The sequence below is a fragment of the Musca domestica genome, unplaced genomic scaffold (assembly GCF_030504385.1).
Source record: "Musca domestica strain aabys unplaced genomic scaffold, Musca_domestica.polishedcontigs.V.1.1 17, whole genome shotgun sequence".
Classification (NCBI taxonomy): domain Eukaryota; kingdom Metazoa; phylum Arthropoda; class Insecta; order Diptera; family Muscidae; genus Musca; species Musca domestica.
The window spans coordinates 10718364-10745626 of NW_026712230.1; the positions used below are offsets into that span (position 1 = coordinate 10718364).

The 27263-nt window shown below is 36.2% G+C and overlaps 3 protein-coding genes across 14 annotated transcripts in view; 2 read left to right on the plus strand and 1 right to left on the minus strand.

The window, feature by feature from the left end:
• LOC101889795 (MAGUK p55 subfamily member 7) overlaps positions 1–5053 on the minus strand; it is a 49167-nt gene extending 44114 nt beyond the window's left edge. For 2 of the 12 annotated variants that reach the window (XM_059120524.1, XM_059120513.1), the window contains exons 1-2: positions 4797–4988; positions 2479–2624 (exon numbers count right to left, since the gene is read on the minus strand). The gene's annotated coding sequence lies outside the window, so the exon portion shown is untranslated. Of the gene's footprint in view, positions 1–2478; positions 2625–4043; positions 4152–4679 lie in introns of those variants that run through there. The other 10 variants (XM_059120517.1, XM_059120514.1, XM_059120515.1 and 7 more) reach the window with 10 other exon arrangements.
• Positions 5054–9018: 3965 nt separating this feature from the next.
• LOC109611771 (uncharacterized) lies at positions 9019–13384 on the plus strand. The gene is made up of 3 exons (XM_020035011.2): positions 9019–9194; positions 9255–9798; positions 12380–13384. Exons 1-3 carry the CDS (start codon positions 9019–9021, stop codon positions 13382–13384), a joined length of 1725 nt encoding a protein of 574 aa, XP_019890570.2.
• Positions 13385–19850: 6466 nt separating this feature from the next.
• Positions 19851–26985, plus strand: LOC109611770 (uncharacterized). Its single transcript, XM_020035010.2, has 3 exons — positions 19851–20191; positions 25379–25922; positions 25978–26985. Exons 1-3 carry the CDS (start codon positions 19851–19853, stop codon positions 26980–26982), a joined length of 1890 nt encoding a protein of 629 aa, XP_019890569.2. The 3' UTR covers positions 26983–26985.
• The last annotated feature ends 278 nt before the right edge of the window (positions 26986–27263 follow it).

Consider the following 27263-nt stretch of genomic DNA (forward strand, 5'->3'; position numbering starts at 1 on the left):
TTGATCATGTTCATTGTTTCAGAAACGTATAGTATACTTTTAGGCAGAAAGAACTTTAAGCAAGAGAATAACAAGTCTATATTGGAACTAAAAGTTTTGTAAGTTCGGCCGGGCCGAACTTTGAATACCCTCCACCATTTGGAACGTATTTGGCAATTTTCAAAAAAGTAAAATCCGTTAAAAATATTTGTTAAAATCTTAAAAATACCGAATGTAGACGTTATATTAGGATCTATACGACGAGGACCTGCGTAGGCAACTGTTGTCATAAGCCATTGCAACATTCAAATAAAAAACTTGAAAAAAAATCGGTGAATAATGTAGCCATTATATGGGAGCTATACCAAAACGTGGACCTGCATAGATAATTTTTTTGTCACAGGCTGTAGTATTCATTACGAACTTCAAATACGAAATTTGAAACAATTCCGGAGAATAATGTAGCTAAAATTACCAAAATACCGAATATCGGGAGGTACCATTATATGGGGGCTATATCAAAACGTGGACATGCACAGACAATTTTCTGTTATAGGCTTCAAACAATTCCGGTGAATAATGTCGCTTAAACCATCAAAATACCGAATATCGGGAGGAACAGTTATATGGGGGCTATACGAAGACGTGGACCTGCACAGACAATTTTCTGTTTTAGACTGTAGCATCCATTATGAACATCAAATACCAAATTCGAAACAATTACAGTGAATAATGTCGCCGAAATCATCAAAATACCGAATATAAGGAGGTACTCTTGTATGGGGGCTATACGAAGACGTGAACCTGCACAGACAATTTTCTGTTTTAGGCTGTAGTATCCATTATGAACTTCAAATACCAAATTTGAAACAATTTCGATGAATTATGTCGCTGAAATCATCGAAATACCAAAAATCGGGAGGTACCATTATATACCGAGCTATGGGAGCTATACCAAAACGTGGGCCTACATGACCCATTTTCAATACCAAAAGTTCTGCACACATAATATACATTTCAGTAAATTTTTTTCAACCTACTTAATTTCGTTCGGAAGCTAGAGTGATTTCCACATACGGACAGACGGACGGACGGACACTGCTAAATCGACGTAGAATTTTATACTGATCAAGAATATATATATTTGTGGGTTCTAAAATGAATATTTCGGGGTGTAACAAACGGAATGACGAACTTAATATACCCTCCGTACTATGGTAGAGGGTATAAACAATAATAATGGGATTAAGCATGAATATGTTGCAACAACAAAATACTACGGTAATTCGAACAAACATGCCAACACTCTTCTAAGAATAAAATATATAAATAAGTACGAAATATCGGAAAGCCAAAACTTTTGATATTAATGGAGATGGGACGTCCCCTGGCTACATAGTTAATGCTCTCCATACCTGGAAGAATCTGCCTTATTCTTAATTTTACAAAGAAATCTTTTGCCGTATTCTACAGGTCTTCAAGACCTTTGGTGATAGACACATCCAGTGAGAGTTTGCAATTAATTCGCCTCGATAAAAGACAAATCTCCCTGTTACTAAACTTTGGATCCCTATATTTCGGAAAGCATAAAAGATCTTTCACAGGAACTTAGCTCTTAGCTGATGGCCTCCTTTCAAATTATTGTCAATGTAGTTGAATTACTGCTTGTGTAATGATCTTTTAAATTAGGGAAGTAAAACGAAATTTTAAGATGTGACTCTCTTTCGCTATATCTATGTCATATTTCATAGATTCTGTGCTTCATTTTCAGGGATTCCCTTTTTAATGCAATGAAATATACTTTCCCATCACTGTCTTATATGTATTTATTCCTTTCTGACAATTACAAATTAAAGGTTGCCTTTGTAAAAAAAACGCACTAAGGGATTTGGGGTTGATAATCCATTCAGGAATTACTTTACAAATGTAGACAACAAACCGCTTACAACCACTTTTCCACATTTCCCTTTTCATAACACCCTCTTTTTTAGTTGTAATGTTAAAAAACGGCCGAGATGCAAAACAAAAACAATGCGTGTCCCTGATGATGCCAAAGTTCATGCGAATGTGTTTTTGTACAAAGAAAATCTTCTTCTTGTTCTCAATGCAATTCTCTAACGTGTTGTGGGTGGGTGGGTGTTTGGTTAGTTGTTGCTGTTTATTTAATACAGTAGCATATAGTTGAGAACATATTACGAGTAAATTGGAGGAGAACATGTTCAACATTGGCAATTGACAATAGATATGGAAAGAGAGAGAGAGAGAACAGAGAGTATGTGTTTTTTTCCCCAACTCAAATTGAGGGATGCAAAGAGCGAGCTCTAGGAAAACAGCTGTTTTTAATGCGGGAATAACAAAAACTAAATGACACTGGTTAATGCCAAACGAATAGAAAAACCAAGGAGATAATAGACGTCAGTCAATGCTATTTGGTTATTTTTTTTCTGTCGCAAAGAAAGAAAAACAAGGATTTGGGAGTTCTTTTTCGGGGATAGTTACCTTGATATTTTCTATGTAACTGGAGTTGTTCGAAGGAAACCAGTCTCGTCAGTTAATGAATGGAGAGATGTTGGTTGGCTGCTACTGCTTGCTCTTGGTTAATTAGGTTTTTTGTATCGTTGTTATTTTTCTTAAACGATTTCTTTCTGAAATGATTAAAAAATCCGAATATAACACTATTATGAAATTGTATATTATTTCAAACATTTATTTATTTTACATCACTTTCTGCTTTGGTTTTTTGGCTTTGTTGCTAGATAGGTATTTTCGTTGTAATATTTTGCTTTCTTAATTTACAGTGGGTGTCAATGAAAGTACACACCACAAGTATATGTGCAATTGTTCATGTTCTAAATTGAAAAGTCGCGTTTTTTAATAGCTGTTGTAAATTTTAAAGTTAAACTAAAATCTAACAGTTGAATAACGTTTTTTTGAATAGTGATAGACATTTCCATCGCAAGTTCGTCTAGTTCATCGTATTAGGAAATCTGATTAATAAGTATTGCATTAAAAATACTGTGGTCAAAAATAAGCAATTGACGGTAAAACAAGGTAAATAGTATTAGCCGATTTTGCCGACAGATGTATACCACCAGCCTTGAGTTATGATTATTCTAACTTTTGACCCTTCATGAAGGAGTTTCCGAAACTTTTGGAAAATGTGAAAAAATGCGTAAGGTACCAGATAAAGCGGACCGAAATATTCAATATTCAATAGCATGCGTGAAATTTGATGAGAACCGGATGCTTATTTCGGATATGGCTAAAATAATAAAAATACTGACTACCTTGTGGTACCGCTACATGGGAGCTATAGGATAGAGTGAACCTATATAGATAATGTTTTGTCACAGAATATATAACTAATTATGAACTCTAAATGCAGAATTTTAAACCATTCGCCCAACGTGGGACAATATTACGCAAGGAACTGCAGTTTCAGAACTTATTTACTGATTGGAAACAATCAAAAGATAGAAAAGTCGACTATTTCGATAAAAAATATATTAAAATACTATTTTTCCTGGCCAAAATATACATGTACAACTTTGAAATGTAAGATTTGTGAAATATTTTTTGTGTTTTCGTCCTTTTTGGTGGATTTTAGAATTAAAAAAATAAGATAAGATCTATCGATAAATAATGTGGTTAACTTCTGTTTCACTTTTTACATGAAAATATTGCTATTGGAAGGTCACTGATTTTTGTCAGTAAGTCTAAAAAGGTTAGAGAATGACACAAATAAATTGTATGTAATTTGGTCCGGTTTCGGGTCTGTAACTGATCGAATGCTCACTGGCAAACTTTTTTGTATTTGAATAGGTTTTGGTTTTATTCATTCAATATTAAGCTCTAATTTTAGGCATATTTTCAAAACTATATCGAAATGTTGAAATTTTAATAAACTATTCAATAATAGTTTACGATACTTTGCCAGTGGCAGCCGATGTGGCATATTTTTTATTGAACCGATTTAAATAAAATTCTATACAGTCTAATCAAAAACCCATTTTCGTTATATCGATTTACTATAATTTTTTTTTTAAAGAATACTTTATGTTAACATTTCATTGACGTTCACTGTATGTATATTATTTGATGGCAACTTAACAAATCTGCCGTCGTAGGCAGCAGACATCAAAAATAATTATTTTTTGTTGTTGGTTTCTTTTAATCGTATATGTGTATATTTTCTCAGTAGCACTTTTGGTACCGCCACAGACTCTGGGTACAAGAAGATCCGACCGTAGAGACGTATGCGGTTATTTTTAAAATTGAAAACACAAAAAATTATACATAAACCCGGACAGACAGGACCATAAATATTTTCACTTGTTTCATTACTTGGCGTTTTGTTTTTTCGTCTTCTTCTTCTTCTCGTTATTTATTTCTTTTTTTTTTTTTGCTTTGTTGGGAGATTATTGCCCAATATTACGCGGTAATAGACAGAGGGAGGCTAGACAATGCGTTGGATGGACCTGCCGTTCTCTTCACCTTTTACCATGATGGGGATTGGCAGGTCACATTGGCAAATATTTTTCACAAAATAAAAAAACTTGTGGCTGAATGGAGGTTTTTTGGGCATTAACTTGTGCAAGTAATTTATTTATAATTATTTATTTAAAAACAAAATATTAAATTGACACTTTTTCGGATATTCCACTATTTTATCATGGATTCTTTTGCCTTCATTAAAATACCTGACTGTCTGTTGTAGTATCTTGAACGTTGCTCTTAATTTCCCCTTTTTATTTGTTGTTGCTTTTTTGCTTCTTTAATATTTTCATGTATACACACATTCACATCAACATACATACAGCATATATTCAAAAGGGGCTGCTGAAGCTACTACAACGTTGACGACGACCACCACCACCACGAGCGTTATTCTTGCCGTTACCCTGTATTATTTAGCGGTACTTTTTTGCTTCGCTTTACAAAATTCTGTTTTTCTGTTTACGAACCGTTTCTTTTGCAACCGTTCTCGTCTCAATGAGTTTGACAACTGACTAACCAAAACAGTTCCCAATCATATTTTGGCCTCCTCCGCGTGCTGTGTTCTTGTCGTTGTTGTCTTATTATGTTTTTGAGTGGAAAATTGCTCGGGCACTGCGATTGAGAATGGTGAAGGAAACAGCCAAACAAACAGGAAGGAATATTAGCAACATTGAAATGTGAGAATTTGTCAAAATAAGGCACCAGAGAGCGAGAGAGAAACTAAGAATTGTTTATAGCGGTAAAAATAGCGCATGTCAGCAGAAATGCCTTAATACTCACGGACACACATGCTTCTATGCTATTTGATGTCGTTACGATACGAATAAACACAGGGTGTCTATGAAGAAACATGTATTCATATTACCGTTATGACTATCTTTTAAAAAGTGAAATATCTTTTAAGGATTTCTTAGACAAAGTAATTTCGTGTATCATGAAATACGTATTATTTTTCGTCTATTATTGAATCGATTCCAGATCAGACCGTCGAAAGTATGTTAGTTTTGATAAAATTGGAACTTCGCTACACTGAATTATGTTGTTGTTAGAGGTATTATAAAGTGTGTCCTAACTATAGGTGTATCTGGTTACCCTAAAATTTGCAACAATTGTTACAAATTGTTACTGGAAGTCTTCTATTAACCCGAAAGTTCTGCAAAAGAGAGCGGTTGGAGAGAGAAATTTTGACAGTTCTTTCAGAGAGAGTTTGTTTTTGGGAAAGGATTCCGGGCAACACATCAAATCTATATTTCTTTTATTGCTCATATTTGTATTTTATTGCTAATTTCCTTTTTATTATTAATAAAACTTTTAAAATTGGTGTTGCTTTTTATATCCCCCCGCAATACTATGGAGGGTATATTAACTTTGTTATTCCGTTTGTAACTCCTCGAAATAATCGTGTAAGACCCAACAAAGTATATATATTCTGGATCAGCGTAAAATTCTATGTCAATTTTCTGTCATAGGCTATAGTATCTACTACAAACATGAAATACCAAATTTGCAACAATTCCGGTGAATAATGTCGCTAAAATCATTTAAATACCGAATATCGGGAGGTACCATTATATGGGGGCTATACAAAGACGTGGACCTGCACAGAAAATCTCATATCATAGGCTGTAGCATTCACTACGAACATCAAGTACAAAATTTGAAACAATTCCGGTGAATAATGTCGCTAAAATCATTTAAATACCGAATATCGGGAGGTACCGCTATATGAGTGCTATACGAAGACGTGGACCTGCACAGACAATTTTCTGTCTTAGGCTGTAGTATCCATTACGAACTTCAAATACCAAAGTTGAAACAATTCCAGTGAATAATATCGCTAAAATCAAAAAAGTACCGAATATCGGGTGGCTATACGAAGACGTGGACCTACATGGCCCATTTTCTGGCTTAGGCTGTGGTATCAATTACGAACTGCAAATACCAATTTTGAAACAATTCCGGTAAATAATGTCGCCAAAATCATCAAAATACCGCATATCGAGAGGTACCGTTATATGGGGGCTATACGAAGACGTGAACGCGCACAGACAATTTTCAGTCTTAGGCTGTAGTATCAATTTCGAACTTCAAATACCAAATTTGAAACAATTTATGAAAACAATATATGAAAAAGTGGTCCTACATGATCCATTTACGAACTTAATCTGCCTACTCACAAAAGAAACATGGGTGTAAAATTGTATCCTTCTATCTCAATTCGTTCGAAAGATAGCGTGATTTCAACAGACAGATAGATGGTCAAGAATATATATACTTTGTTGGGTCTGACATGAGTATTTCGAGGAGTTACAAATGGAATGACAAAGTAAATATACCCTCCATAGTATGGTGGAGGGTATAAAAAGCTTGATTTTGTGGTTGATCTAGAGGTCACAATTATAAACCAATCATGAGCATTTTACATTAGTCTATGGTATGGGGCTGGGCAAACACCTTCCAATTTGGAAGACCATCGAACAATATTTAATAGATCAAAAAACCATAACTTTCAATAAAATAATACAATACAATAATACAAAAATCCATTAAACAGCAAATTGATGTTATTCTATCAAAATCACAAATGCACGAAAAAGCCAATTCTGACCTTTATAATGATGCTGATATCCAAGATATCGCATATATAGCAAATTATATACCATCTCATATATCAGAGAAGGGGATGTTAGTTAGATTGTTAGATGATAGTTTATAACTCAAGAACGACTTAAACTTAAAATCGCATAAAAATGTGAATATTTCTTTTTATACCCTCCACCTTGGAAAGGAGCGTATATTAACTTTGTCATTCCGTTTGTAACATCCCAAATATTCGTCGTAGACCCCATAAAGTGTATATATTTATAATCAGCACATTTTTTTGCGGATTTGTCTAAAAATTGGAATTTGTTAGTCATAATGGGTTCTGGCTGCGGTGGCGAAACATTGTATGTGTAAGTCCTCGTTTTGGTATAGCCTCATATATTGGTACCTCCTGATATTCGATATTTTAATGATTTTTGCGACATTTTGCCACGAATATGTCTAAAAATTAGTATTTGTGGGTCACAATGGGTTCTAATGTTTCCTTTACCCTAGGTTGGAGGGTATTTAAAGTTCGGCCCGGCCGAACTTAATGTCTTTTTACTTGTTTTTTTTTTTGTAATATTTTGTGTTTTTATACCCTTACCATATATTAAGTTCGTCATTCCGTATGTAACTCATCGAAGTACTCATTTTAGACATAACACATTCTTGATCAGCATAAAAGACGACTTAGCCCTTTCCGTCCATCCGTCTGTCCCTCTTTTGGAATCACGCTAGACTCAAAACGATTAAAGATAGAAAGCTAAAATTTTGCACAGATCAGTCGTTTGTCTGCAGGCAAGTCAAATTCGAAGATGGGTTATATCGGCCCACGATATCGTATAGCCCCCGTAAAACGTAGCCACATTTTTCAATGAAATTGTCTGAAAATAAACACGAGTAGTTCCTTTTGAGTACTTTACCGTCTGGAAGAGAATTGTCTATATAAGTATACGATATCGTATAGCCCCCTTACAACAGTATCGAGGATATTCGGAATTTGATGATTGTATCCAAATTTTTCAATAAAATTGTCTGAAAATCCACATAAGCACTTCGTTCTGAGTACTTCATCCCCTGAAAGATTATTGTCTATATAGGTCCACTATATCGTTTATCCCCAATTTAACGGTATATACTCGATATTTTGATGATTTTAGCAACTTTTTTTAAATGAAATTGTCTAAAAATCCGTACTAGAAGTTCTTTCCAAGCACTTTACTCCCTGGAAGAGAAATATCTATATAGGTTCAAGATATCGTATAGCCCACATACAACGGTACAGGGGTTCTTGAAAATTTCCAAATTCGTTCCAAATGGTGGAGGGTATTCAATGTTCGGCCCGGCCGAACTTACTGCTTTTTTACTTGTTTCATACTACATCTATGATGATTATTCGAAAAGGGGAGGAGCAATAAGTTCAAAAATTTACTTTTATTAGGTATAAGGTATGAGGATTTTGCTAAGGGAATTTTCATTCCAGACAAAAAATGTCATATATGCTGAAACTTTACAGCAAATTGTAGTGTTCTAGGCTATAAAATGGCCGGCTCTAACCGACTCTAGCCTTTGCTTAGTTGTTTCATTCAATAACTAATTGAACGCATAATGAATTGGCTGTCTACAAAGTCGATCATAATCAAGCGTTAAACATTTATAATATCTTATCTAAGGGGGAAAATCGCCGGCATATAACAATACGGAGCGGAAACAGCAGCAATTTTCTTCAGTTGCTCTCCAAACATTGCCTGCAATTTAACAAAGCAAACACAAAGGATGATTCGCAAATTCTTTGGGTTGCTTATCCTATGGCATTCTCTCAAAAGTGTAAGGGGTGATAGCCACCCACTCGTAAAAGGAGATGTTGGCGTTAGTGCGGAACTTCTGGAATATACCCACGTGGCATTAAACTTAACAAAGCTCTACATAAGTAGCCACACCAACGCTTTGGTCATAATGGAGAAATGTTCCGGCTTAGTTTGCCGAAGGCAAACACTAAATCATGATTTCCTTTTGGAGTACTTTTTAAGAAATCTCAGTTGTGATATCAGTGTCCAGTTGGAATTTGGTAGACCGGATGTAAGGCCATGGGATTATAATCTCTTTGTCATTGATTCTGCCAAGGCATTTGAGTAAGGGCGTTTCCGAAACAAATGAAACTATATATGAAAATATTATTTTTTTCCCAACAGGGCTCTGCGTCTTCAACTGCCGGGACCGTCAAAGAATCGTCAATTTTATTTCTTCATTCTACTTACCTGCTCCTCGGCACATCCCACCTATGTCAAGCAACAAATGTATAAAATATTTAAAGTTTGTCTACAAATCGGTGTTAAAAATGCCGTCATTATGCATCGCTATTCCGCTGGAGCGTACATCAGCTTCTACACCTACTATGCCTTTGGCCGTTTCCATTGTTGGGACGACATAACCATACGAGAAATAAATCGCTTCGAAAATGGTAGCTTAAGTGGAAATTATTTATTTCCCAAACAGTTGCGAAACTATCACGGCTGTACAATAATGGTGAGCGCTCATCTGGTGGCACCGTTACTTAGCTTCAACGGGGATTTTACCAATGAGCAGCATTTGCGTGATAAGTCACGAATTGCCGGCATTGAAGGAGATATTTTGAAAACGGTAGCCGATACACTGAATATGAATTTAAAATTTCGTTTTCCGCTGAATTTGAATAAGAAGTTCATGTTTTCGAATAGGACGGATTCTCTTGTGGATGTAAGTATTGTGCAATAGATGGATATACAATTGTTGTTATTTAGATACATACAAAATAAATACTTTTTATTATACGTTTGATTGGGCTAAAAATTATATAACACCTTGGAATAGTGGTCCCCAAAATAGGGTGTTATTTATGGATCTTTATATTTCCCCAAGCTGAGTCGATCTAGCTATATGTGTCCGTCCGTCCGTCTATCCATGTCAAATTGTAATCCCACCACAAGTCGCAAGGGGAAAAGAATAAAATTTAGAAAAATCGCATAAAAATATGCTAAAAAATGTGAATATTTTTCCCTAATATTTGTATACCCTCCACCTTGAAAGGGAGGGTGTATTACTTTTGCCTTTCATTTTGTAGCATCCCTGAATATTTTTTGTAGACCCCATAAAGTATATATATTCATGATCACCATAAAATAATACGCCGATTTAACAATGTTCGCCTGTCTGTCTGTCTGTTGAAATCTCGATACAGCCCTCATCATTTGACGTAGAGCTTCAACATTTGTATGGTGTCTAGGATGGTTAGTATTGAAAATGAGATATATCGTTTCATATTGCTATATCTAAATATTTCTCTCAATCAGAAACCTGAGATGAACATGGACTTTATGATTCCTATAAAATGGGATATAAAGGTTCGATTTTCTTGCCGAGTGATACTTTTTAACAGTTTTTTTTTAACATTATCCAAACTGTCTTACTGGTGTTTGTAGCTTAAAAAGGAACACGATTTCGAAGTCGTCCTATATTTCTCATTTAAGGACCAATAGACATGGAATTTTATTGAGGGATCTACATTTTCAAATATAGTTTTGAATATCCAAATACAGATTTGGATGACATCGTAGTTTCGGCCTAAAACCAAGATAGGCAGGGAAACAAATGTTTGAATGCGAAATTTATTTATCGATGCTTTTTCTATACCCTCCATGATGATCAGCATAAAATTCTATGTCGATTTAGCGATGTTCGTCCGACTGTCCATCTATCCGTCTGTCTGTCTGTCTGTGGAAATCACTCCCTCTTCCGAACGAATTGAAGTAGATTGCATGACTTTTGGTATTGAAAATGTGTCATGTACGTCCACGTTTTGGTATAGTCCCCATATAACGATACCTCCCGATATTCGGCATTTCGATATTTTTAGCGACAATATTAATCGGAATTGTTTCAAATTTGGTATTTGAAGTTCGTTATGGATGCTACAGCCTAAGGCAGAAAATTGTCTGTGCAAGTCCACGTCTTCGTATAGCCCCCATATAACGGTACCTCTCGATATTCGGTATTTCGATGATTTTAGCGACATTATTCACCGGAATGGTTTCAAATTTGGTATTTGAAGTTCGTTATGGAGTACAGCCTATGACAGAAGATTGTCTGTGCAGGTCCACGTCTTCGTATAGCAACCATATAACGGTACCTTCCGATATTCGGTATTTTGAGGATTTTAGCTACCTTCTTCACCGATTTTTTTAAGTTTCGCATTTGAATATTGTAATGACCTATGACAAAAGTTACCTCTACAGGTCCATGTCGTCGTATAGACCTTATTATAACAGCTACATTCGGTATTTTTAAGATTTTAACAGACTTTTTAACGGATTTTATAGTTTTTGAGAATTGACAAATTCGTTCCAAATGGTGGAGGGTATTTGAAGCTCAACCCGGCCGAACTAACAGCTTTTTTTACTTGTTTAGAGATCACATGTTTCTGAAAAATATGGTTCCAGATTTAAAATGATTGTTCGAAAGAGGAACGGAAAGGTTCAGCATTTTCTTTCAATATGTGGTTGATGTGGGCATGCTTCATAGGGGAATTGTTATTGTAGTCAAAAGGGTTTTAGATTTAGGGTTTAGATTTTAGATTTATCGCAAATTGTAGTTTTGTAGGGTATCAAAGGGTCGGCCCTGCCGGCTATAGCCTTTGCTTACATGAATTAATAAATATTTTAAAAGAGCTATAACCTCATATTGCCCTAAGACGACATAGGGCAAATGGTACTCAAATGCAACTTCGTGTCATGGACTTTCATTTGGAATTACAAAACTTTAAGTTTGGCCCAATGTTAAAGTGTGTGGAAGAAATAAATCTGAGTTTTGAGAAATTTTAACTAAAAGGGTACGAAAATCACTTAAATGTACTAAGTACTGTTTCCTGGAATTTTAAAATCTGGTTGTGTGTATGGGTAGAGATATGGATGTGTTTTTGAAACCCCAAACAAAAATATAATAAAAGAAACTAACCGATGAAAGCTATCATAAATATGTTTGGAATTTCTGTTATTGTTGGTGTGTGTGTGGGTAAAAATTAGGCTGGGTTTTTCGAAGTACATACTAAAATAACCATAACCTTAACATTACGGAATACTGAGTAGGGATTACTACTGGTTTGTAGATTTTGTCAATTTGACTTCAAAGATTTCCATGATAATATGAAATGGCAGGTTTTATTGGGTGGAAAGGGAGATCCGGTCATTGACGTGGCCAGAATTGTTCTTCGGAACCATTTTAGCCATATTATTTCAAAGTGCTTTTGTACATGAACTTAAACTATTTGTTTTGAAAATTTCAGCTCACAGAAAATCGATCGGAAATTGCAATTGGAGGTTTGAGTCCCATACTACCGGATACCCAACAATTTACCTATTCTTCTGTCTATCATACCACACCGGGTGTGTTTGTGGTGAAAAGAGGATTAAGTTTTGGACCTCTCAAGCAACTATTGAAGCCCCTCGACACCAATATATGGATACTTATCATACTTCAATGGCTTGTGGCTGTGGTATTGATACAGCTGGTCCAACGTTTTGGTAACCTGACATTATGGAATTTCATATTCGGTCCGCACAATCGACATCCAATGAGAAATATGTTTATGAGCTATTTAGGTTATCCCATTCCAACAGCTGCAGTACCGGGGAGGAATTTTGCACGATTTTTACTTATGGCTTGGCTATTGCTGACCTTTGAATTGCGTAATGCCTATCAGGGTAAAATGTATGATAGCCTTAGGTTGGCCAAACGTCTGCCGGTACCGAGGACAATAGACGATCTCATCAGGCATGACTATACTTTACTTTCTCACGAGTTTAATGATTTCTATCCTCACAATAAGACACGCATTATGAGCAATGCCTTCATGAGATTGCACAGAATCAACTCCAGTCATCACAAGTTGACCGCCATGGCACTGCTGGACTATTTGGCTGATTTTAATGCCAGAAATTTGCACAACACTTCGTTGACGTACGTGGAGGAAGATATCTATTCGTTTCAGTGTGTTATGATGTTTCGTAGATATTCGGTTTTGCCGGAGAGTATTAATCCGAAATTGAAATTACTCACAGATGCGGGAATTACCGATCACATTGCCAAGCGTTATGTTCGCTGGCAAAAGCAACGTGGCAACCGACGTGGTGCAGTTCCTACGGGTATTCAAGAAATAACCAATCATAAGTTACGTGGTGTTTACAAGGGCTATGGCGTACTTTGTGCTTGTGCTGTACTGGTGTTTTTCCTCGAAATGTTGACATTCAAATTTGGGATACTAAAGAAGATTATGGATTATTTGAACTAAGTAAAATTAATAAAACCAATTTTACGGTAAGGCTGATTCGGTCGGTGGTTTTTCAATAAAACAAATTTATTTCACTTTTCAACTCAGCATCCTAACGACAAAAATATAATATCTTAGCAACCAGAAATCCTGTAGATGTAGTAGATTTTTTTGAATGGTGACAATCGGTTCATATTTAGATATAGCTCCCATATATATTTTTAATCGATTTCGGGTTAATTGTGAACCAAATAGCCAATATTAATCTAAATGGATGAATTTTGGCAATTGTAACTGAATTGAGCCTAGAAGCACGTACTTCAAATTTGATATAGCCATAGCTCCCATATATAAGTTTCATCCGATTTGGTGTTAAAGTCCCTTACATGCGGAATATGCAATTTAAAGCGATGACATTTGTTACCGGACATCAGATAATGCTCGAAAATGCCTCTGTCAAATTTTATCGAGATCGGATCAGATTAGGATGAAGATATATTATATGGGAGCTGTATAATATATTTTTATCCGATATAAGGTTTTTTGTGCACCAAATGGCTAATATCAGCCTAAATGGAGTGAAGTTTGCCACTTCCGACGGAATTCAACCTAAAAGCAAGTGCTTCAAAGTGAGATGAAGAAACTGCAACCAACTTCAGACTGCTGTCATTTCTAAGGCACTCGTCCGACAGCTGTTAAAATTATTTCAGTGGCAGTTCATTATACAGGGTTGCCCATATTCGACGGAATCATCTGGCAACGCCATAACTTTTGACAGAGATGTCACATCGCTTAATGACATACCGCGTTTGAAGCGTCAGTCCAAGCAGATTTTTACCATGAACCAATACACAGCGCTCTGAAATAGTTGAAATTTACATTCTACAGAAGAAGTCAATTGTGAAAACTCAACGTGCTTTTAAAACATTAAAAAATGTGAGAAATGCGCCTTCTAAGAACACCATTAAGCGTTTTTACGAAAAATTTTCGACTGGTACGGCTCTTTCTAATCTAAGGCGATCGGCCGAGAATATCGCTGCCGTACGAGCCAGTGTTGAGAGGTCCCCAAGAACATCCCAAAAACGCCGTTCTCAGCAGTTGGGCATGGCTCAATCCACTTTACAACGGATTATTCGCATTGATTTGCATTTGTTCCCGTACAAAATTCAATTGACGCAAAGAATAAAGCCTGCGGACAAGCCTCGTCGATTGGAATGGGCCCAAAGGGCCGTCGAATATGGGCAACCCTGTATTGTTTATAAGCGTACAAAAGCATTTTGGTGAAAATTTTCCAGAAAAAAGTTATTCGTGATGGAATTCAAGCGTGATATTATAATTGGCTGGAAAACCACAAGTGGCTATCGTTAGAGCACTCCAGCATTTAAATGTGAATAAATCTTCTGTGTCTCGTACCATCGCTCGTTATAGTGATACTGGTAGCGTAGCCCAACGTCAAGGAAAAGGACGGAAGAAAACAACAACATCAGCAGAAATGGTTCGAAAAGTAAAGAAGCGACTGATCGAAACTCGCGTCGCAGTAGCCGAAATATGGCTCGTGAGCTGAACATATCGCAATATTCCATTCGGCAAATATTGAAAAATGAGCTCGGGGTAAAGCCATTGAAATTCCAAAAGTGCAAGAACTCACACCAATAGAAAGAAAATAGACTCAAAGGAGCTAAATAGTTACTTCGCTTGGCCGAAAGTGGTGAACTGTGGAATTTGGTTTTCCCCGATGAGAAAACATTCGTTGTAAAACAAATGATCGTGTTTTCTTGCCAAAGAGGTCAGCTGAAAATGTGCACCTTCGGTTGGCCACCAGAACTCAAACGCGGCCATGGTGATGGTGTGAGCCGCCATAACAGCCGATGTTCGTTCTCCACACGTATTAATCGACCGTGGCATCAGAATAAATGCCGAATATTGTCGCGAAAATATTTTGAAGGGTGTATTAAAGCCTTGGGCATGCAAACATTTTGGTCGCAGACCTTGGACATTCCAACAGGACTCAGCACCATCGCACTCAGCACGCGCCACCCAAGAACGGTTACAAAATCGCTTGGCCGAAAGTGGTGAACTGTCGAATTTGGTTTTCTCCGATGAGAAAACATTCGTTGTAAAACAAATGATCGTGTTTACTTTCCAAAGAGGTCAGCTGAAAATGTGCACCTTCGGTTGGCCACCAGAACTCAAGCGCTGGCCATGGAGATGGTGTGGGCCGTCATAACACCCGATGGCCGCACTCCGCTGGTAATAATCGACCGTGGCATCAGAATAAATGCCGAATATTGTCGCGAAAATATTCTGGAGGGTGTATTAAAGCCTTGGGCATGCAAACATTTTGGTCGCAGACCTTGGGCATTCCAACAGGACTCAACGACATCGTACTAAGCACGCGCCACCCAAGAACGGTTACAAAATGAGGTTCCTCGCTTCATTTCCAGCGAACAATGGCCACCAAAATCTCCTGATACCAATCCTTTGGACTATTGTGTCTGGAGTTTTTTGGAAAGCATGTTTAGCACCAGAAAATACCAAAGTGTCAATCACCTCAAGCAAGCGCTTCCCCGGGAATGGGCCAAAATACCGCAGAGCAACATTCGGGCAGCGTGTGATGGTTTCATTGGCCGCTTGAAGGTCATAATTCGTGGCAAAGGTGAACAATTCGAACAAATCTAAACGTAATCTAAAATTTGATGTTCTTTCCGACATTTTGTTCTTTCGTTCAATAAAATTTTAAAAAAATGTAAAAATTATGGCGTTTGACTTTGTTGCAGTTTTTTTATCTCACCCTGTATATTAATATCATCCTTCTCAACAAAGACCTAAAATGGTAAAAACTAGACAAAATGCATTTTTAGCGAATGGTTTGTGTCTACAATACATAGAGTAACAAGTCATGGCAGAGACATGTTAATATAAAAACCACAATTACAGAAACAAACAAACAAGTAACAAATTAAAATTTGAAATATCCGAAATTTTGGTTTCAAAATTCTATTCTATCGACCTTCCCAAAAATTAACATATTGCCTTAGCGTTTTAAATCAGTTAACATTGGTAACTATGTTGTTATGATATCGTAACAACAGAGGTGTTTTCACAGGGTTGCCATATTTTGACTCTGTCTTGTCCCATCTTTATACTTCTATGTCTTTGCTCTCAATACCCACAAAAGCAGAGTATGAAAATAACGTATATGAAACGTTTGTAATCATTTCGTTCTGTATTTTCTAGAAGTACGAAACATAATCAATACTCAGATAATGGGACTTTGTCATTCCGTTTGTAACATCCCTGAATAGTCGTCGTAGACCCCATTTTCACAATCAGCATAAAATTCGATTTAACGATGTCCGTATGTCTGTCTGTTGAATCACGATACAGCCCACATTATTTGACGTAGAGTTTAAACATTTGGCAGAACAATTTGTATTGTGTCTAGGATGGTTGGTATTGAAAATGAGATATATCGGTCCACGTTTTGGAAAATTCGTCATATAACGGTACCTCCCGATATTCGATATTTTGATGATTTTCGCCACATTCTTTCACGGATTTGTCTAAAAAGTAGTATTTGTTGGTCATAAAGGTTTCTAGCTCCGGCAGCAGAATATTGAATATTTAGGACCACGTTTTCCTATAGCGCACATATAACGATACCCATCGATATTCAGTATTTTGATAATCCAAGTCACACAACCACGAAATTGTTTCAAATTTTGTATTTAAGAAGAATTGGTTGTTGACAATCCTTGAAGTATAACCAGTAAAGAAAGTCTTAAAGTCGGGCGGGGCCGACTTTATGATACCCTACACCACTTTGCTAATTTAGTAGAGCTCCACATAACAATTAAAAGTTTTTATGGGAGAGTTCAATCATACACGCTATGATTTTAATTATAATTTAAAGTTCAAAGGACTAAATATGCCGAAGCATTTGTATCTTTTAAATTCGGAATTATATTGCCCATTTGGTGCACAATTAATTTGAAATCGGATAAAGATATATATGGGAGCTATATACAAATCGGAACCGATCTCGATAAAATTTGGCAAAGATATTTCTGAGCTGTATTTGATATATTTCCCTGAAAATCGTTGTTACGGGGTGCATATTACGGCTGTGGGTAACAAATATAACAAATCGGATGAACATTATATATGGGAGCTATAGCTATATAGCATTTTCAGATTAAATGAAACCTTTTGCAATTCAAATGAAACTTTTTGCAGCGGGAATGAAACCTTTTGCAGTGGAATTGAAACCTTTTGCAGTGGAAATGAAACCTTTTGCAGTGGAAATGAAACCTTTTGCAGCGGGAATGAAACCTTTTGCAACCGAAATGAAACTTTTTGCAAATCAAATGAAACTTTTAAATTTATAGAAGAAAAAAAACAAAACATTTTTATTTTTAGTAGTTTTTAAATTAAATAAATTAATTATAACTAATATATTGACAAAGAGGATTTTTTATTGATTATAAATATCTACATTAATATTATTTAATATTATTTCTTATATTTTCAATTATTGTAATAACAAATGGTTCTTTATTGATTTGATATAAAATGCTTCCATATTATTAAATTCCAAATGCTTAACGCTAAAAAGAGAAATTTAAACAAATTTTGGCCTTTATAGGTATGGCCAGGACTGAAATGTGAAATTAAGCTTCACCACATTTTTTTATAGTTATAGTATACTATTAATCTTACCTAATAAAGGATTCCCGCTTCGCAGCTTTTTTGATTATGGAGATTGGGAATCATTAAATCAACTATGATCATGATTGTATATTCTTTATGGGGTCTACGACGAATATTTAGAGGTGTTACAAACCGAATGACAAATTTAATATATCCTCCTTTCCATGGAGGAGGTAAAAAGGTACCTAATTCGGGTCCTTTGAAAAAAATGCCTTGAAAAACTTTTTTCAATCTTTCTGCATCTACACTTGTGTTTTATGGAAGCTTTAAGAAAAAATTTTATAAAAACATAGATATTAATAATCAATAAAAATTCCTCTTTAACTATATATTAGTTATAATTGGTTGATTTAATTTTAAACCTACTAAAAATAAAAATGTTTTGTTTTTTTTTTTCTTCTATAAATTTAAAAGTTTCATTTGATTTGCAAAAAGTTTCATTTCGGTTGCAAAAGGTTTCATTCCCGCTGCAAAAGGTTTCATTTCCACTGCAAAAGGTTTCATTTCCACTGCAAAAGGTTTCAATTCCGCTGCAAAAAGTTTCATTTGAATTGCAAAAGGTTTCATTTAATCTGAAAATGCTATATCTGAAACGATCTTCACCAAATTTGACATACTAGCTTCTAGACTCAATTCGGTCGTAAGTGCCAAATTCCATCCCATTTGGACAAATATTAGACGTTTGGTGCACAAAAAAGGGTAAAGCGGACGAAGTTATATATGTGAGCTATATCCAAATCTGAACCGATCTCGATAAAATTTAGCAAATGTATTTCTGAGCTGCATTTGATATATTTCCCCAAATATTGTTGTTACAGAATGCATATTACGGCTGCGGAGGACAAAAATAACAAATCGGATGAACAATATATATTGGAGCTATAGCTATATCTGAACCGATTTCGATCAAATTTGGCATACTTATTTTTAGGCCCAATTTGGTTGTATATGCAAAATTTTATACTATTTGGGCAAATATTAGACGTTTGGTGCACAAAAAGGGCAAATCGGACGAAGATATATATGGGAGCTATATCCAAATTTTGACCGATTATCTCCAATTTCAATAGGGTTCGTCCTTGGGCCAAACAAATGATATGTGCAAAATTTCATCTGGATTGGGCAATAAATGCGGACGGACGGACGGACATGCATAAATCGACTCAGAATGTGATTCTATGCAGATCATCAAAAGGAACTATGGGTCTATCTCGTTTCCTTTTGCCTGTTACAAACAAATGCACAAAGTCATAATACCCTGACCACCTTGTGGTGTAGGGTATAAAAATATCTATGGAGGTTCCCGTTTTGGTATGGCCCCCATGCCATTGAAATATTTGTGGTACTGTGCAAAACGACTAAAAAAATATATAAAAGTTTGTCACATCATGGGAGCGGTACGTTATCCGTTTCGTTTGTTTTCGTATGCTACTCAATAGTATGGTGGAAGGTGTACAAGCACGATAACCGTTGCATACTTTTAGGTTTAACTTATGGGCATTAATGCAATGTCTAATATAGTTTGGTTACATGCCAGTTATCATCTATCATATCTCAACTAGCCCATCACTCGTTTGATATGAATTGGGTATTGGTTTTGAAAATTTAATGAAACGCATTAATAATATATTATCTCTTGAATTACATCTTTAACACTGTCATGCCAGCAAAAACAAAAACACGACAAATGCAATTGTCTTTAGTATTTGTTTGAATTTCAGTTGAATACGTTGATAATAAACCTACAGCTCATAATATCGCACGAAAAAATTAAAATATGCAAAAACAAATCATCCTACTAAGCCTGTCAGCTTTGTGCTGTATTGGACTAACTATTGCATATTCGACTTCGTCTAGTCGTGACTTAATTTTGGACGATATCGATGATCCTCAAAACGTTTTAATGGAATACGGTCAGATTGCCCTGTACATGGTTATGCGTTTCATAAGTCCACGTACCAACACGCTGATTATAATGGAGAACTGTCTATTCTATTGCGATCATCATCGTCTCTATCATTCAACTGTCTTGAAGTTTTTCCTCAATAATCTGAACTATACAATGGCTACGCAGCTATATTTTGGTCAGCCAGATGAACGGCCATGGGATTACAATATGTTTGTGGTACCGACCTGGAGAGAGTTTGAGTTAAGTATTGAAATAATTTATGCAATTATTTACATTGTCGGTTTTGCTTTGGTGGTGAAACTAGCGAAAATGTGAAACTCACTCTGAGAGAGCTACTTTTCCCTGAAAGTAGAGGAATGGAAAATTAGTAAAAAAGTTAAAAAGTATTCAGTCCATTCAGCCCATATCCGTTTATTAAAAAATGTTGACCCTTTGCATTTGACCTAAGTCTGATATAAATATTGCAGCGTTTCAGGCTTTAACTGTATCGACTTATACTACTTTCTTAACGTGACCATACGTCCCGCTTTGGGCGGGACAGTCCCGCTTTGAGGTTCTCTGTCCCACTGTCCCCAGCGAGAGCAAAAATGTCCCGCTTTCGAAAATACTGGATATTGATGAAAAATACATGAGTTATTTTTTTCCCCGTGAACATATAATTTATTTGCATAGTTTTTTTCAAGCAACATTAACATTAAAATTAACTCGAAAGATTTTGTAATGCTAATGCTGGAGTTAATGTCGACGTCGTCGACGGCGTCAAATGTCAAAAAAAATGAATCGTATGAAATTTTATGAGAGCAGTTAATCTTAACGCCGTAAGAAATTCGACGCCGAAAAAGTTCAATCTGTTTCAACTTTTTCGGCGTCGTCGACGGCGTTGACATTAACTCCAGCATAACAAGGGAAATCACCAAATTAAAAATGCTTATAAAAACCGAAAAAGTTTCTGTCAGTACCCTAAGCATAGACGCTCTAAATTGTTCTGGTATCTTTTCATCGCGGAGTCGGAGAAGGCGAGCAAAGTCAAACAATTTATTTTCAATGTTAGTGATTGTAACATTACAATAATGCCTAAAAGCAAGTGTACTTTTAACATTTCTTTGCAAAATAAGTATCCATTTATAAAACAAAGAAGTGGTGAATCAGACGTTACGTGTGAAAAATGTCGTACTGATTTTAGTGTTGGACATGGTGGTGCCAGTGATATTGAGAAGCATTTAAAATCGGAAAAACACAAGCTTTCTGATCAAGCTGCCGCTTCAAGCTCGTCGATGCTTTCTTTTTTTAAAAGAACAAATTTGGCGACTTCCAAAGACTTGGATATAGCTGCAGCGGAGGGTGCGTGGGCGTACCACACAGTGCAAGAAAACCACAGTTTTCGTTCGAATGACTGTGCTTCAAATCTAATACAAACATGTTTTGAGCAAAAATTTAGACGTGCCCGTACAAAATCACAAGCTATAGTTGTAAATGTGCTGGCACCTATGGCGATGGACGAAGCCCACTGCATATCTTTATTAACCGATGCTTCCAATCATGGCTCAATATAATTATTCCCTGTTTTAGTTCGCTATTTTGTACCATACGAAGGCGTGAGAGTCAGTCTGATATAATTGTGGATTATTTGAAAGAAGTATTATCTTGCAATGATTTGAAAAAGAAAATTGTGGCATTTTGTGCAGACAATACAAACTGCAATTTCGGAGGAAAGAATAGAAAAGGGATAAATAATGTTTACGCGAAATTGAACCTATCCGTCGGAAGGCAGCTCATTGGGATTGGGTGTGGAGCCCATATAATTCATAATGCTATCAAAACAGCCGCAGATTGTCTCCCTGTTGACTTCGAATGCATCATTGTGGAAATTTATTCATTCTTCTACATCTACAGCATTCGGGTAGAAGTTCTGAAAGAGTTCTTTCATTCCACCGACACAGAGTGTCAGAAACTGTTGGGTAATGCCGGCGCTTGAGAGAATTTTAAAAATGTTTCAGCCTTTGAAAACCTATTTTCTGAGCATAGATAAATGCCCTACTATTTTCAAAACGTTTTTCGAAAATCCCAGCTCTGAATTGTGGTTATATTTTTTGCACGCACAGACAGCGATTTTTCATCAAGCCGTGTTGAAAATCGAGGGACAAAACGTGTCCGCAATAGAGTCAGCGAATGAAATTAATCGTCTCCGAGATAACTTAGAACTTAAAGAGAATTTGATTTTCCTTCCTCATTCCGTCCGCAATCTACTGGTAAAATTACAAAAAACTGACGTTGCTGCTGATGAGCAGAATGTGAAAACTGCGGCAGCGGATTTTTATAAGACAAGTAAAGAATACTTGGAACAGTGGTGCCAGTTCAATGCACAACTAGCAGTATTTGAATGGTCAAATTTGAGAAAAGTCCCTACTTGGGAAGACGTACAGAATGTGACGGATTTGCTGATCACACAAAGATTTCTTAGCAGTAGCCAAGATACGGAGGTGTTCGATGAGTTTTCGCTTATTTCCAGTTACGTCACAGTTGAAAAAATCAAAAGCTGGAACGATGAGAATGTTGCTACTGAAGACCGTTGGGTGGAGCTGTTTAAACACTTCCGTGCTAATAATCTCAACTGCACAATTATTGAGTATGTTTTATGTATGCCTGGAAGTAACGCACCTGTCGAAAGAGTTTTTTCCCTAATGAATAAAATATGGACAAGTGAAAAAAAACGCAGTTAAGTGTGACAGTTTTAAAAGCTATTTTAATTACTAAGACTAACATCAACAAACAATGTAATCAGCTCCATTCCTACTTGAAAACTAGACCCTATATTTTAAAACTAATTTGCTCTGCTGACAAATATAAAACAAATACTTAGACATAAGATTAATTTCATAAATTAGATTTATACGTATTCTCTTCGTTTTTAAAGAAAATTTGTTTTTAAATGCATAATTTTTTTTTTTTTTACAAAATTCCGCAGGCGTCCCGCTCTGACGAAAAATATAAATGGTCACATTATACTTTCTACAACTTATATTAGTTGTGTGTATATATATTCTTGGCCTGTTCTAGATCTGCAAGAATGTACAACATTTTATTATGACAACCGCTTTTCCCTTTATGATATCGAAAGAATTGCACAACTAGTAGATTCTTGCAAGTTCTGAAACAATATCTCAAAAATATCTTTAAAATTATTTAAGTTTGAATGATTTAAAAAGTTGAATCTTTGTGGGGGAGGTTCTTAAAGGAGTGGGCCAATATGTTTCATATTCATAATAGATCTAATGTTGGTGGCAGCTTCGTGTTGAGCGTGTTATTTTGCAATTTATGAGACTACAGCGTGAGATAAAAAACTGCAACAAAGTCAAACGCCATAATTTTTATACCCTCCACCATAGTTGGAGAGTATATTAACTTTGTCGTTCCGTTGGTAACGCCTCGAAATATACATTTTGGACCCCACAAAATATATATTTTCTTGATCAGCATCAGCAAAATTCTACGTCGATTTAGCTATTCTGTCTGTCCACTCTACTTTAGATTTGTTCGAATTGGTCACCTTTGGCACGAATTACGGGCTTCAAACGGCCAATGAAACCATCACACGCTGCTCGAATGTTGCTCTGCGGTATTTTGGCCCAATATTGGCAATAATGCTTCTTCAGAGATGACGGTGACAAATAAGTTGGACATGACTGTTCCCAACAGTGATCCCTGAGGAACCGGGGGACCAGTCGTTGCTCAGGTAACTTGTCATTACCTCTGACACGAAATGCTTTATACTGGAGGAAGCTTCTTACAATGCGATAGGTTAATGCATCGAATTCAAACGATTGTATTTTGTATAAAAAATCATGTTGACATACCGTATCAAAGGCTTTGGTAAAGTACAGACCAATATCTATTGTTCTCTGTCTTGACGTATGTTTTAAAATGTGCTACAGCCTGGGTTGTCGATCGTTTCGTGCCCATTCAAATTGGCAATTCCTTAATATTCTCCTCTCTTTGATAATCCTTAATGACGATAACAGTGATACCGGTCCGTAGCTCTCCCACAGTTTTGCATATGTTCGATGCATAGGAATTGGTACCACTAGTGCCTCTTTTCAAACTATTGGGAAATATACAGTTCAGACAGTGCAGTAAAAATATGATGGCTTAACGCACTTTCTTTACAACAATATCAGGTATCTTATCGATGTCACAAAACTTTTTCGGAAGTCTGGATCAATACATACATTTTCTTCCTAGCGGGATTAATTGATGATATTTTTAATATAATCCTAACATACTTACACGGGGGGAACGTGACTTTCACTGCTGTGTTGACTAGTTTGTAAAAGAAATTGTATATTACTTCTTTACAGTCCCGCCTATGGTCTGTCAGGATCTCAGCTTTTTACGTATTATCCGAGGCTTGCGACCATTGATATGTCAAAAATGTTAAAATGTTTTGACAAAAATAAGTAGATTTTTATATGTTTTCTTATACGACACAAATCGGAGGTTGTTATGATATGCATTTTTCAACAATTTTTAAAAATTGTAATAATTTTTCATAAAAATTTTCAATTACAAAATTATCAAACCAGTTCATTGTCCAAGCAGCTGCGTCGATGCGACTACATGTATTCTTCTACTATGATCCGAGGGAAACACTCCTTTTTGTTTACAATTTCTCGGCGTTTTTGACCTTCTCATATGTCTTCGAGTTCAACTCAAATCTCAGCAGCAGCTGATCAATTTACCGCACTACCACTATTCGCCGCTATAGGTCTTAGTGTTAACCAGCTTCACTATATGGAGTATTTGAATGTTAATATAAGAAGTAAAAAAGCTATAAGTTTGGCCGGACCGAACTTTGAATACCCTCCACCATTTGGTACAAATTTGGCAATTTTCAAAAAATTAAAATCCATTAAAAATTCTGTTAAAATCTTAAAAATACCGAATGTAGGCGTATTTTAGGGTCTATACGACGACGTGGACCTGCATACGGCACTTTTGTCATAAGACTGCACAGACAATTTTCTGGCATAGGATGTAGAAATCATTCATAGGATGTACGGAAAATTTTCTGTCACAGGCTGTAATATCCATTACGAAATTTGAAACAATTCCGGTAAATAATCTCGCTAAAATTATCAAAATATCGAATATCGGGAGGTACGGTTATATGGGGCTTATAGGAAGATGTGTACCTACATGGCCCATTTTCAATACCAAAAGTCTTGCAAACATAATACACATTTGAGTAAATTTTTATCAACTTACTTCATTTCGTTCGGAAGCTAGAGTGATTTCCACATTGTGGGTCTAAAATGTATATTTCGAGGTGTTACAAACGGAATGACTTTTGGACGTTTCAATAGTTGGAATGATAAATCAAATAATTGTTTTCATTTCAGAGCCCTCCAGGTGGACATTCCCAAGACATTCTATGATCGCCAATACTATTTCTTCATTGTTTTCACCTGGTTTATGCCATATCGTGATCTATATTTTGAAAATATGCGCAAAATTTTCGAAATCTGTCGCAAAATGAATGTAAAGAATGTTGTCATTATGATGCATCCGTTTGCCGAGAAATCCATAAGCTTCTACACATATTCTCTGTACACTGGAGAATACTGCAATACTGAATTGATGATCAGGGAGATCAATCGCTATAGGAATGGTAAATTGCAAAATCCCTTCTTATTTCCGGATCATATGAGAAATTTCCATGGCTGTAAGTTGACAGTTTGTGGTCATATCATAGCACCGCTGTTGACGTTCAATGGAGATCGAAACAATGAGACTCATTTGAAGGAAATGCATCGTTTGGCCGGTATCGAGGGGCAAATCTTGAAAATTGTAGCCTCAACGATGAATATCATATTGGAATATCGTTTTACATCGGATGACTACCACGTTGAGGGGGATGCGAATTTTACTGGCTGTCTTGCGGATGTGAGTATTGAATATTTTGTAGAAATTATCTATTTTCAATACTTTGCCCTTTCAGCTTTATGAAAATCGTGTCGATATGGCCATCGGGGGTCTGGGAGCACTCATTCCGAACAGCCAGAAATTCAGTATTTCTTTTACCCACCACTTCTCACCCTACGTCTTTGTGGTACGGGGAGGACGTCCTTTCGGCCCCATGACACAGTTGATGAATCCACTTCAACTCAATGCTTGGCAGGCACTTTTAGCTCAACTTTTAATAATCATCGCTCTTATTTATTGGCTGGAAAAGAGGGGCAAACGGTCGTGTCGCAACTTCATACTGGGAGCACACAATAAATATTCCATACATCATTTATTCGTAACCCTATTGGGAAGTCCTGTACCAAGCTATGCTGTACCGAGGAGAAACTTTGCCCGTTTCCTTTTTGTTGCCTGGCTTTTGTGGTCCCTGGAACTGCGTAACTTCTATCAGGGTAAAATGTTTGACACCCTTCGACTGGCCAAACGCCTACCCACACCCAAGACTATCCACGAACTTATCGATAAGGACTATATTCTACTATCGTCACACTATAAAAATTTTTATCCCGAAAATAAAACAATTATCATACCCCAGAACTCTAAACCTTTGACCATTTTGAACGGCATGGAAAATGGGGCTTTTACAACAACAGCTATTTTAGATTTTATGGCAAATCACAACATGATCAATTTCAAATCTTCGACCCTTACCTATGTGGATGAAATCATTTACCTTTATCACTCGGCCGTGTTCTTTCCGAAACATTCGATTCTCTTGCCGAGTTTTAATCGAAAATTTAAGTTACTATCCGATGCTGGTATAACCTCGTATGTGGCTCGTAAACATGTCCATCCATATTTCCACAACACCAAGGATCACATCAACACGGGAGATGTACGTCAAATTACCCATAAAAATCTGATTGGATTGTATTATATTTTCATTGTAATGAACGGAATGGCCTTGTTGTTGTTTCTCGTTGAAATTGGGACAAAGAGATCTAAGGTATTGAAATGTTTTATAGAGCGTTTAAATTGAATATTTTTTCCCTTCTGAATAAAGTTGCTTAAATGTATTGTGAAATTGTTTAAAATAGATGAGTACTGATTACGCGGGTTTAAAATAGGGTGAAGAAGTTCGTCGTAAGTGGTACTTCAAAAATTTTAAATATTGTGCTGCTTGAGCTACAATTCTAAAATGTAATATGCCACATTCTGAGAAGTTGGATCTCCAAAACCGCACTTTAAATAAGGCGGAGGAGTAGAGCTAGTATTCGAAGATTTGTCAAGAGGATCATTTACGAAAGACGCAATAAAATC

Excerpts from the sequence above, each read along its gene's own strand:
- LOC109611771 (XM_020035011.2), top strand. The coding sequence starts at position 9,019 with ATGGAGAAATGTTCCGGCTTAGTTTGCCGAAGGCAAACACTAAATCAT. Across the intron at positions 9,195-9,254 it reads GATTCTGCCAAGGCATTTGA|GGCTCTGCGTCTTCAACTGC; the intron begins GTAAGGGCGTTT and ends TTTTCCCAACAG. Across the intron at positions 9,799-12,379 it reads GGACGGATTCTCTTGTGGAT|CTCACAGAAAATCGATCGGA; the intron begins GTAAGTATTGTG and ends TGAAAATTTCAG.
- LOC109611770 (XM_020035010.2), top strand. The coding sequence starts at position 19,851 with ATGCAAAAACAAATCATCCTACTAAGCCTGTCAGCTTTGTGCTGTATT. Across the intron at positions 20,192-25,378 it reads CGGCCATGGGATTACAATAT|AGCCCTCCAGGTGGACATTC; the intron begins GTTTGTGGTACC and ends TTTTCATTTCAG. Across the intron at positions 25,923-25,977 it reads TTACTGGCTGTCTTGCGGAT|CTTTATGAAAATCGTGTCGA; the intron begins GTGAGTATTGAA and ends TTGCCCTTTCAG.